The sequence below is a fragment of the Engystomops pustulosus genome, chromosome 5 (assembly GCF_040894005.1).
Source record: "Engystomops pustulosus chromosome 5, aEngPut4.maternal, whole genome shotgun sequence".
Classification (NCBI taxonomy): domain Eukaryota; kingdom Metazoa; phylum Chordata; class Amphibia; order Anura; family Leptodactylidae; genus Engystomops; species Engystomops pustulosus.
Genome location: NC_092415.1, coordinates 64,588,036 through 64,601,391, shown reverse-complemented (window position 1 = coordinate 64,601,391; position 13,356 = coordinate 64,588,036). Strand labels below are relative to the sequence as shown.

General features: G+C 39.9%; 1 protein-coding gene across 9 annotated transcripts in view; it reads left to right on the top strand.

Moving 5' to 3' along the window:
* PIEZO2 (piezo type mechanosensitive ion channel component 2) overlaps positions 1–13,356 on the top strand; it is a 241,310-nt gene that overhangs the window by 128,981 nt on the left and 98,973 nt on the right. For all 9 annotated transcript variants that reach the window (XM_072152250.1, XM_072152257.1, XM_072152253.1 and 6 more), the window contains 2 exons: positions 6,311–6,473; positions 12,900–13,107. In XM_072152250.1, coding sequence (XP_072008351.1) covers positions 6,311–6,473; positions 12,900–13,107 — 371 coding nt within the window. The remainder of the gene's footprint in view (positions 1–6,310; positions 6,474–12,899; positions 13,108–13,356) is intronic.

The following is a 13,356-nucleotide window of genomic DNA, read 5'->3' as shown; positions in this document are numbered from 1 at the left end:
CACCAATGTCTGGAAGCTGAACTGAAAGGAGGCACTGATGGGAAGCTCTACTCCAGTTCTAGACATAGGCAGTAACTGCTAAGAAATTCTGTATCTCAGCGCCTTGTAGTCTGAAATGGAGGCTTGATTGACTGACCACTTGTCGGCGCATAGCAGGATGCTGTTTTTAATAAATATTCTCTAAATGTTTAACATTGCAAATATGTCCACTAATTAGGTTCATACATCTGCCAAGTGTTTGGAATTAAAATGGTTTGTCTTAACCTGACTAAATCTGCTTAAAGTATAGCTGATGCCTGGTGCAGGCTGATGGAATATATTTCTCATACTTTCATGAAAAGAACAATGCAAAGGTCACAAAGCAACTTAAGGTTTCTTGATCATCAGTTTGTATAATTGAAGCCCCACATCTTGGATTGGACATATATTCTTAAGAAATTGTATATGTGAAGTGTTTTAGGCGTAGACAAATAATGTGGGGGTGGGAAAGCTAGTCTTTGCAGACTCCTTTGCAGATAGTTCCATATCTGAACAACATCTCAAGTATGATGTGTCATGTACATTATAATTTGTGAAAGCACTTAACCCCTTAATGGGGTTTGCCCATAAAAGGAAGTTCTCAAATTTTAATTCCCTAGCTTTGTTTACACAATAAAGATAATTTTTAATCCCCTTACTTTACAATTTTACTCAGTTTTATTGCTGTTTTAGCTTCTATAACTCAGTAATGGCTTAGATTATCAGGGTACAGCGTTTATCTACACTTTTATTTAGCTTCTAAATATATAACTGGCATCTGGCACATCGAAAAATGAGATGATCATGAGATGGGTATAGGATACAATGAAAAAATATAATAAAGTTAATTATTGTGACCAGTGTGACTGGGAGTGCATTATATTCAATATTGAGGAAAGAAAAGAATATGTCCTATGGGGACATTATCACCCAGTTGTCACATAAAATTTCACTTTTATTTCTAAGTTTTAAAAGATGGATCGAAGATCATTAAACTATGAGTGAAATTTAAAACTCTCAGACAGTGGTGTGCAGCGAATTGGGCATCAGGAATTCAGGACAAATAGTGGTAGGTCCCATCAGGTGTGGGTCTATATGTGAACTGTCCGGACCACCAGTTTCCTCCTAGCTAACTAGCCTTACATCGCCTTACAGGGGCTACATCGTAGTAAGGCTACTTAGCTAGAAGGAAAACTGATGGTCCGGACAGTTCACATATAGACCCACACCTGATGGGACCTAACACTATTTGCCCTGTATTCCCGATGCCCAATTCGCTGCGCACCACTGTCTGAGAGTTTTAAATTTCACTCCTAGTTGAATGATCTTCGATCTATCTTTTAAAAGTTAAATTCTATGTGACAAATGGATGATAATGATCTCATGTCCTCATTTCTTTCCTGAATATAGGATACAATGACACACTCCAGCTCTGCTATCTCACCTATAAAGCACACAGTCATCTCTGCTATGCCCCCTCTCCCCTTGAAGTAAGACCATATCTGTCTGAAGCTTGTCAAGTAATTCTCTGCACACTGCTGCCTGCTGGCAGGAAGTGTATGTGCCTGAGCTGGTCCTGTAATTCAGGGGGAGGAACAGGAGGCAGAGAGCAGTATGAAGACAAGAGAAGCTATTCATGAAAAGAATCTGACCATAGCCAGAAGATTTATGGTTGGATCCAGGGACAACCAAAATTGTAAACACCAGGACTTATAGTAAGAGGTTGGAATTATGTCTGTGAAATGCTGTATTTTTGTTAATAACAGTGAATTAGAGAATGTGTTGTTTTGTTATCCTGAGTATATTTAAAAATACTGTCTTCGTGGGAATACCCCTTTAAAGCTAAATGACATACAGGTATGTCATGGTGCACTATAATGTACCCGATCACAGCTGTTAACCTGTTAAATGCCATGGTCAGCGTGTCTGTGGCATTTAAATGGCTGGATTACCCCCACGATTGACAAGCCCTGCAGCATTTTTTGGGTGTGGAGATTGTTGCAATGTCAGCCTCGGGGTCTGATCTAAGACCACAGGGCTGTCTGTAAATGCCTGTGATGTCCTGTCATAGGCAGCAAACATCCATCGGTAATACACGTGAGGAGTGATATTGCTGATCATGGGTGTTAACCCATTGACTGCTGTTGGCAAAACCCATGTGCCGTCATATTGGCTTTGATCATCACTCCCTGTGACGTCATCAGGGAGCGTAGATCAGTCGCAATGACAGCCTTGGCGTGAGGCTGTGTCAGTTATGCACATTTGTCCCCGTGTGACATTGTAACAAAATCGGCAAATGCATTTTTGTTCACCAGCTTTACCACATTTGCCATTTTTTCCCACTTCCTAGTACACAGCATGAAATACTAAATACCATCAATATGAAGTGAAATTTGTTGTGCAGAAAACAAGCCTACACAGCTCTGTAAATGGAAAAATAAAAAAGTTAAAGATTTTTGAAGGTGTGGAGTACATATTAGAAAAACAAAAACAAAATGGGTTGTAAGTTGTATGTTGCATGTTCTAACAAACTTTTCAATACACAAATGAGAATTATTCCAATCCAAAGCAAATGTGGCTTTTTTTGTGGGAGGAAATACATTTATAACGACAACAACTAAAGGTCAATACGTTTTTTTATTACATTTTATTAACGCTTTCTCATAGGGGAAACAAAAGAATATACATTTTGTCATTTATTTTTAGCTTTTGTTAACTTAACTGGTCACTCTAGCATAGGACTTGAGTTAGCGTTATTCTTTTGGTTAGTATTATTACAGTGAAACCCCATTTCCTGATGTAGCACAGGTTAATATGACTGGAAGTGAGTTAAAGGACATCATCCATCAGTTTACTTAGAGCGGCTTGTGTTATAATTTATTCACTCCCCTGTATGTTCACTCCCCAACCGGGGCCTAACCTTTTTCTGTGGCTGGAGAAAGTCTCGATGTGTGAATAGCGATCCCAATAGGGATCATTCAGAGGCACGTTGGTAAAGCATAATTTACAGTCCTTTATTGGAAACTTGACAATGGCCACAACAGCAGCAAACTTGAGCAGGGTAGAACTGGCAGTTTGGATCTTTGGTCTTGAGGAAGATATCCTCACAGCCTGGATAAACAGCTCCAGGCTGGGGTAGGACAGTTGGCTGATTTAGCAGCAGAGCTGGGGCAGAGTCCTGGTAGTGGACCCAGTGCTTTGGGCCTGGTCTCCTGACTGGCCAAGGTGTCAGGGCAGCATACCACAGACACCTCTGGTACCTGGAATCTTTGTCTCTAGAAGGTCTCTTGAGAAAGACTGACCTGGAACTTTCCAGCCACAAGGAGTTTTAAAACCTCCCCTGGTGAGGTGGGAGCATCCTTATCCAACCAGCTTGCTTCTACCATTACAATGATACAAAACAACTGATTGGTTAACGTACATCACAGTCAGAGACTGACAGCTGTGTTACCGCTGTCAAACACTGGAGGCCACAGTGAGTAGATCACTTTCACAGATTAACCTTTTGTATGGAGAGGGATTTAAGTTTCACAACACCTGTTTAACCCTTACCATGGCAGGGGTGTTGCACAAGTCCCGCTGGTCCTGCCTGTCCACAGTACTGACGGGCAGTCGCGTTGTAGGGTCTTGGTAGAGGGAAGTAAAGGAAAATTTATTAAGATGCTGGTATTGCTAAAGTTGAAAAGTTGCTGCCTGCTGCTGGTGGGAGCTGGGTAGGAGAAGGTTTACACTGCACTTTTCAAGTCCTAGAAGAAACTTTGCCAGGTAATTTGGGCATGAAAAGGGAGTACAGTGGCAGCAAGTGGTTAAAAAGAGATTGACATCATGAGTCCTGGATGTCAATATGTCAGTGTTTTGGTCAGTAATTTGCATCGATTATTGTGAATGAATCAAAAACACTAAACAGATGCAGGTTTTTCATTTATATCTTATTTTGCTATATTTTCCACTCTTGGTTTTGTGATGGCTACATGACATGGTCAGAAAATCTCTAAACAGCATCTGTTGTGATGTGTTCAAAAGTTATAGGAACAGCGCCAAAAGTGGTCTAAGGATAAATAATCTGTGAACCAATGACAAGGTTCATTTGTTAGCTTGTCTGGTTTTGCAGTAGAGTGACTGATCAGAAATAGCTGAAAAATGAATACCAGTGACAGGGCCACATCTTCCAGGAAGCAGAGTGAAATTGCTGACCCTCCTAGGGTCCGCAGATCGTTGCCAGTAGCAGAGAATCGGCAATGGCTGTCCATATAGCATAGAAAGAAGAAAACAGGTTCACCAGCAGGTATGACCTTGACCTTGGTTTCCTTAATATCCAAAAAAAATTGTATTTTCTCTAAAAGGATAGAATGTAGTGGAATACCATAAATGCTGGTATTACTTGTGGGTGAGTTGGTAGATTACCTTTAAGTTAAATAGTTTTTGCTTATTCACCAGTCCTGCTAAACTTTAATATTGCCTGCAGCCTCCACATATTTTTACTTTCAAACATTTTTGTAAAGGGATGGTATTAAATAATAATTTAATATATTCCAGTTGTATAAAACATGCCTAAATGAATGTTTTGACAGGGAAGATGTGTAATTTCCTCTGTTACTTTCCCTTTGCTGAGTGAGGATGTGCATTATCACTTAAGCACCTACACATATCCTGGTCTGCATTCCCACATGCAGTGCCAAATGAATTAGTTAGTGGATAGCGTCACAAACTTCACTCTACCAACTGTCTTATGTGGCCGTTATTTTAACTTGTATTCTTATTACTACAATGTAAAGCAATAATATATACCTGTAGTATATAGCCAGTCCCCTGTTGTATATAGCCAGCCCCCTGTAGTATATAGCCAGCCATTCCTGTGTAGTATATAGCTAGCCCCCTGTAGGATATAGCCAGCCCCTGTAGTACATAGCCAACTTGCCCAGTGTAATATATAGCCATCCAGGCCTGTGTAGTATATAGCCTTCCAGCCCCCAGTATGCACAGCACATAAAAAATATAAACCGAGTACTCACCTTTCCGACCGCCTGGGCAACTTCTTTATTTGCTGTATGTGCTTGATATACTTGCTAGCTTACACCATAGTCTTCAACATGAAGTAAGAAAAGGACCTGCCCGGTGCATCGGAAAAGTGAGTACTTTTTTGATATACCCGAGTCAAGCGGAGTGGGAATTTTTCAGCACAAAAATATTCTCGAGTATATATGGTAATACATTTTAGAGTATTACATTCTGTGTATTAGGAAAATGCGTTAATAGCGCCATTTGCACATCAGCCCTTTGCTAATACCAACTTGTATCAACTGTAGAGAAGGTTTAAAGAAAATCTACTATAAAGGTCCAGCATGATAAACCAGGGGCACTTATTTATAGATCCAGACACCATGAATATGGTAATCTTCTTATTTTTGTATTCCATATTCCTAAAAAAACTTTTAAAATTATGCTAATGGTAATATGTTCACTGGTTGTTGGGAGGAAGACAAGTTACATTCACTGTAACAGCCTGTAACGCAACAGCACTGAGGAGCTCTGAAAACACCAGATTTCATCAGGCTCATTAGCATAATTGTAAAAGTTTATTTTTTATAAGGAAGGAGGCCATGGATAACAAATATAAGATGATGACCACAGTCACAGTGCCTGGATCTATGAGTAAGTGTCCCTGCTTTATCCATTCTGGATTGTGATGGTAGATTTCCTTTAAACTTGATGGTAATGTGTATGTCTAGGTAAAAGGCATGATCTAAGATTCTTTCTCCTGTGAGATATTTCTATTTATAATGTGTTATGATATTTTAAGATGGCACTTATTCTTTCATTTTCATGTTTATTGTCCAATACATATTTCTATATATGAACATACACATATGTGATGATCCAATACAGATATCTTTACTGCGTCTGCTATGTACCTGTAAGAGTCTGCAAAATCAGGTACACTTTGATCTCCAGAATTCTTGCCACTCACTTGTGTCTTCTAGGTATTGGTAAAGACATAGTTTAGGACATAATATACCATCTTTAAAAATTGTTCCTGAGCTGCAGGAAAGGGGATAGGTTACAGATTTCTGGCTGTTCGACTTAGATATGAGGCCTAAGAGGGCCTGAAAGTACCTCTGCGAAAGGAGCATGCAGCTTATGCATGACCTCTGCGCTTTTCACTTCTGTGGCAGTGCATAAGAAAAGGACCCAGCAGTCAGACTCCCAGCTATCCTTAACCTATTCCCTAACATGTATTCTGGTTATTAAGTCCTACTTATAGCTAATAAAATATCAACTTTTGTTTTCACAGTGTAAAGGGAGCAGATGCTGGCAATGGAATCCGAGTCTTTGTACCAGACATTGGCATGTTTATTGCCAGTTTGGCCACTTGGCTGTTTTGCAAGAAACTTGTCCTTAAATCTGTGACCGAAGAAGATGCACAATACAACACACAATTTGTAAATGAAGAATTGGTAAGTAGACATCCATTTCTGACAATGATTTGTCTAATGACTAAAAACTCTAGATTAAACACCGACATTAACCAGTTATGATCTATGTAATATGTATTTACATTGTAAAATCTTTTAACTAGTATTTCCACTATGTTTTCACCTTTTTTAATGAATTAAATAACTGTACATTATGACACAACCTAAGATGATATATTGCTTTGATAATTCTTCATTTAAAGGAAGAGTGAGTTGATAGCTGCAGACTTCCCTTATAGTGTGCTAGTCACAGTGGGGAGAATATATATAGACTGGCTCCGGCCCTTAGAATATGCAGATGTAAGCACTCCTGGCAGGGGAAACCTGGCAGAGGTTTTAGCTGTAGTTTCTGTCAGTTTTCTGGCACAGACTATAGTAAATACGCCTGCTCCCTGTCATGCCCAAAGTGGGCAAAACTGGTAGAAATGGGGTTATATACATGTTTTTCCTCCAGAAGACTGATAGAGAAGGCATAATATATCTCCTCAGTGCGTTTCTTAGTGGCAAACAAAATATACAGTGCAACTAAAATATGCAGTGCCACACACACTGTTGCCCCTGGAATGTCTAAAGGCCTTAGGTCTTTTTCACCGGGGGCCACATCAGCCTCATGGTTGCATCAAAGGGGCCAAATGTAATTCTTTAAATGTAATTTATACAGAATTACCATTACAATCAGGCTTATGAAGGCTGAATGTGTTGTTAAATAACAATTACCTGAGGCTGTATTCACTCCTCCTGCATTTACTAAATGCGATGCAAATGCAATCTTATTTCAATAGGTAAAGAGTCTGTGAGTCATGAAAAGCAACCACAATGCAATAGCCATTTGCGGCCATAGATGTGTGTGTTCCCACAGCAACTAATAGCCAGAGTACCTCCACAGCAGCCAGAAGGCCCCACAAGCAGCCACAGTGCCCCATCCCCACCCCACATACCCCCTGCAGCAGCCACAGTGGCCCACACCTTTCACCCCCCCAGCAGCAGACACAGTGCCCATATGTTCCCCCCTCCAGTAGCAGCCACAGCTCCCATGTCACTCTCCCCCGGCAGAAGCCACAGTGCCCACATCTCTCCCACCTAGCAGCAGCCACATGACCACCTCCAGTAGCAGCCACAGTGCCCACACCTCTCCCCCCTATCAGCAGCCACAGTGGCCACACCTCTCCCCCTAGAAGCAGCCACAGTGCCCATACCTCCCCCCTATCAGCAGCTACAGTGCCCCCCCTAGCAGCAGCCACAGTGCTCACACCTCCCCCCAGCAGCAGCCACAGTGCCACACCTCCCCCAGCAGCAGCCACAGTGCCCACACCTTCCCCCACTAGTAGCAGCCATAGTGCCCACACTGCCCCTCCAGCAGTAGCCACATTGCCCACAACTCCCCTCCAGCAGCAGCCAGAGTGCACACACCTCCACCTCTAGAACCAGCAGCAGCCACCGTGCCCACACCACCACCCCTAGAACCAGCAGCAGCCATACTGCCCTCATGTCCCCCCCTCAAGTAGCAGACATAGTGCCCAAATTACACCTTCTCCAGCAACAGCCACAGCACCCAAATGCCCCCCCCAGCCAGAGCCACATTGTTTAAATTTACCACCACCCAAGCAACCCCTGCCCCATTGTGGAAACAAACTCACCTTTACCTGCTCTCCTGAAGTAGCCGCGTCCTCCTTGTCCTTGCTCTTGTGTGCGCCAGCTGTACACAGGACACTGAAGCCGGCACACGTGATGACGTCACATCACATGTACCGGCTTTGGAGCCCACGCGTACAACAGGCACACACAGGAGCAAAGATGCAGAGGATGCGGCTACTTCGGAGAGCAGGGAAAAGTGAGTATAGTAGTGACCCTGCCAGTATGGTGCACTCATGATGAGCACAGCATGGGGACAGGGAACCGGGCCAGATAACACAAAGCCGTGGGCCGGATTCAGCCCATGGGCCTTGTGTTTGACACCACTGCCCTAGGTGGAACCCACAGCATTTAGCATGTATAAACCAATATCCATACAGTAACAGTAATTACATTCCAGTTACTGCCCCATTCAGGCCCTGACCCGCTGCGTATATGTCACACCTTCTTCATGCGCACAGATGACCTGATCCTTACAGATCTCATCTACAGTCAGTCTATCCTTCACAGCATCTCTCTAAAATGATCAGAATGGCAGTACATGTCAGTTGTTTAAATACTGTTTACAGTAGACGAAGTGAAAATGTTCCCATTGACATGTGATATGAAAAGATAGTCTGACAGAATGACATTGGTATTTCTAGGTATATTTGAAGAATTGCTATATACCTTTCTATATGGAGTACTATACACATACTGTATCATAAATCACTGGTTTCTGAAGTTATGACTGCTTTATTTTCACTTGCAGCTGTGAAATGAACTTTCTCCACCTCTATATCTTAAGGCTTGTATTGCACTCATGGGCCTGGGATACTTTCCAGCTCAATTCACCTGCTTTACATTTCAGAATCCTAATAAAAGTGCCTGGAGGGAAGTTAGCTCCAAGTATGCAACCAATAGGGTGGTAATGACTTGGATAGAAGCCTTATATCTGGCAGAATGTTTCACTTCATGAAATACTTCATATTAAAAGTCTGTCTTGATGTAACACATAATTATCTGTGCTGATTAAATACATTGCTCTTCGGAACACATTCAGAAAAATGCATATGTCATACAGTAAAGTACTGATCCTTTATAACGCACTTCCCTATTTTTCTTCTGTCTGAATGTACAGTATCCTACATCTGCTTTGGAGGCTCCAGTTACAGTATGTCTGAAAACCTAAACCTAGAAATGTTTTAAAAAAATCCTAGAAATTATATACAACACTGTGGCTTGATCTAAGCGCTATGGAACATCACAATTGATATGCTAGCACTGTTCCTATAATGTATGGTTATCATTTGATTATGACATAAAAATAATTGTGAGAAGTATTTGTAACCTCAAAGAAAAAATAAAGAATAGTTTCCCCAGTGCCAAAGCATATTTACAGTTCTCTTTTCATTCCTGGTGGGTGGGTATGGATAGTCTATAGCTAAGAGAAACTGTGACGACTAAGTGGTTGATGACTGTTACGGCTCAACTCCAAACTACATCTATGCCATAACAAACTGCACTATATTAGTGTATTGTATATTGTAGTTTAGTTCTCTATTAGGTCTGTATAAAACAAGATGAAAAACAAGATGAAAGGCTGAAATAACAAAAAAATTATAAGTAAACAAAACAGAAAGTTAAAAAACTTGTGTCCATCGACTATATCCATATATGTCACAGTGCAGTGGTGAACATTCTTATACAGTGTATGTCAGGAAGTCTTCCCCTATGCAGTTGTCCAAACGATTAAGTTGACTAAATGTTGACTGTGGTTAGATTAAAAGTGAATGAAGTTTAGCCAGTCTGGTAAAGATCACCTGCATACTTCCCTCATATGTAGGCTACAATCCTAATTATATATCACAGAGTAGTTCATTCATTCAGATAATTGGAGAGGAAGAGGAAAGGTATGAAATATGAAATATAAGTTAAACTCTGAACATACTCAGTGTGCTGAGGCTTAAGAGAGGATGTGAAGCAATTTCTAATAGCTGCAATATCAGCTTATATTCAGGTCATTTTAAGATGGCATAGTTATCTATAATGTGCATTACTGAGGGTCTTGAATTTATGATCCTTTTATATTTAGTACGTATAAGTTATGTATTATGGATTGAAAACAGATTGACTTAGAACCATTCAGCTGTGCATTGTGTCTCAGAACACTGGGGCAGGAAAAACATCCTTCTGCAAAAAAAAAGCCAGTCTGCCCGACAGATCCTATCTCTTGTCACGTTATATCAAGACATGAAAAGACACATATTATGATACAAGCTGACTGTGGAGATAATTTTATTTAATGATATCCCATACCCTGTCATGCCCACATGGTGTGAGGATGGCATAGATGGGGAGAACGTTGCAATTTTTGGCCCTGCATCAGGAATTGCAACTTTTTCATGCCTTGTATGCCAGAAAACTTGCAGACAAGACATACTACATCCCACAGTATTTTATTCAAAATGTTCCAATAGAATCAACCTATTTTAATACGCTATCAAAAGGCAGTCAGTCACTCAGTCATAAAAAATAACCTGTAGATGAGTACATTCAGTCAGGTAGCACAGAACTGAACCCTTTAACTCTCTTCAGAAGTTACCGTAGCTAAGTTCTTACGGAATCTTAAGGGGGTGTAACTCTTTAGTGTTTCACCAAAACAATCCATTTCATGTTGAATAAGAAAGATACAAACAGCATTTAAATATATACAAAATGGAGGATAAGAGTAGAGTATTTATCTAGATTTTCTGTCTTCAACATTTTATTTAGCCCCCGGATTTCCACTACAATCAAATGAAACTTTGGTGCTGAGAATTTAGAAACTGGAGGCACATTCATAATACCGATGGGAAGCTTTCATAAAATGCATAAAAAGTGCCTCCCATCGACATCATTATGCATGTGCCTCCGATGATCTAGGGCAGTGGTGGCGAACTTATGGCACGGGTGCCAGAGGTGGCACTCGGAGCCCTCTCTTTGGGCACCCAGGCCGTCACCCAGCACAAAGGTCTCAATTCAGGACTTAAGACCTGAATCAAGTAGGTGTGGACAGAGCTTGATTATCATTGTAGCCCCTTCTCTGGACCTGTGATTCATCCTGTTAATGGGACTTTAGAGGGAATCTACAATAATAATACTAATTTCTTTTTGAAACCTGTTACTTTAAATTGGCATTTGGCCCTTTGTGAGGCTTTTGCTTGTAGTTTTGGCACTCAGTCCCTAAAAGGTTCGCCATCACTGATCTAGGGAGTCCAAAGTGTCCGACTTCCAATTTCCTGATATTGAAGACCTAGTCTAAAGAAAGTTCTTTAAGTTGGAAAACACCTCATTATTAATTTATATATTTATCATTTTATTTCTACTTTACCTCACACAACACCTTTTTGGTCAATATTTATAGTCATATTTGTAACTTAAATGAAGAATAGATTCTAGAGATAAGGATAAATGGAAACACTGTTAAAATACATTGTTAAAATAAAAAAAGCTTGGTATGCAGCTAGTACCAGGCACCACTTGATTTATCTACACCTGACAGCACTATGGATTGTCTTTGGAGTGCAGAGTAGATTTTTGTATGGAAAAATGATGACATTTCCTTGCTTTTGTGTTTATACATATCTGATGAGTTAAAAGCTGAATGTCAACAAAATTTCCCAGTGATGACTAATAAGAGTTTCTGGCCCCACATTTACAGTAGCAATAACAGCTGTAGTGCAGGCACCAGTGTATTTCTGCCTGGGATGTATCATTCTCTTCACATTTGCTTTTTTTCTATATCAAGTTCCCCATTTTTGTGTCAATGTTAAGAATTGTATAATCTTACAGTTTCATTTTGTTTGCTGCAAATGTGTTTTTGGTGGTGTATTATTGTTCAATAAATAAATACAGTTTAAGCAGTAAAGGAAATCTACCATCAAAATTAAGTATGTTAAACCAGGGACACCTACTAATAAAGCGCAGTAAATAGAAGCAAAAAGGAGAAACTTGGATTGGCTACTGCTTCAAATACTTGTGGGTCTCAGATTCCATATTAGTAGTATATGATTTTTGAATGATCAAGACAAATGGGAGCAAATAAATATTTTCAATATTTTCAAGTCTTTAGTGGTGCTTTATTCCTCATTGAAGTGAGACTTATAAACTTGCAGGCATATAAAAGAAGGAAAAGAAATGGCACTCACCACCTGGGAATATTAGATATTTATTAATACATGCTCACAGAAAACTTCATGGCAAACAAAGCCATTTAGTTTTTTCTTAATTTATATGCCTACACGTACTTATAAATCCAGGCACAGGGATTGTAGTAATATTCTTATATTTATTAAACATGGCCTCTTTCCTTCTAAAATCAACTTATACAATTATTCTAATGACTCTGAGGGGCTATCCTAGCTGTGATCTGGCTTTACAGACCTTTACAATGTCTCCCCCTCCCCCTTGTTCCCTCAGCAGACTGTTGTGTTCTTAAAAGGATTGTCCAGGGACAACTTGTTGCTAGGTGGGGTTTTCAGTTATAGGACCTTCACAGATCATGAGATCGCGGGTACAATGAACTCTATGACATCTCTATGAACTCTGTTTACTTCTTTTCTTCAGCACCATAGAGATAAAGTGCAACATAATAGCCTTCAGCCCACCACTGCAGTCCAATACTTTATCAACTCTCAACATACCATCCATTTCTAAGGTGGAACCAGCTTCAACCAAAACTATTACATAGGCAAATGAATTGTATTTAATTTATAAATAATGGTAAAATAAATATGTTTTATTTTTCATTCATAGACAGAAATGGGGAAAATGGAACTGGATGATGCATTAATGTATGAAGAAGACTTTGATGAAAATGATGGAATTGAAGAGGCAGAAGAAAGCACAAGGTTAAAACTTCTCCGCAAAGTTGCCTCAATTGCCTCAAAACTTAAAGAATTTATTGGCAACATGATAGCCACTGCTGGAAAAGTAGTTGTTACAATTTTACTTGGCATAACAGGTTGGTATTGGAATTCATAGGTTTTTTTTATTAAATGTATTGAATGCACACACAACTCGTTGTTGTGTTGAGATTGTGAAACACAATATTAATTATTACTTATTAAAGATTTGTCAATTTATTATTGAGTAAATAAAAGTAATATCAAATACCAGTTCATAGAACATTACTATCTAGAAAATTGTTCTCTGTATGATTAAGATTTGCGCAATATGGTTCCCACAATTTACAGCAATGCACCTGTTTAAT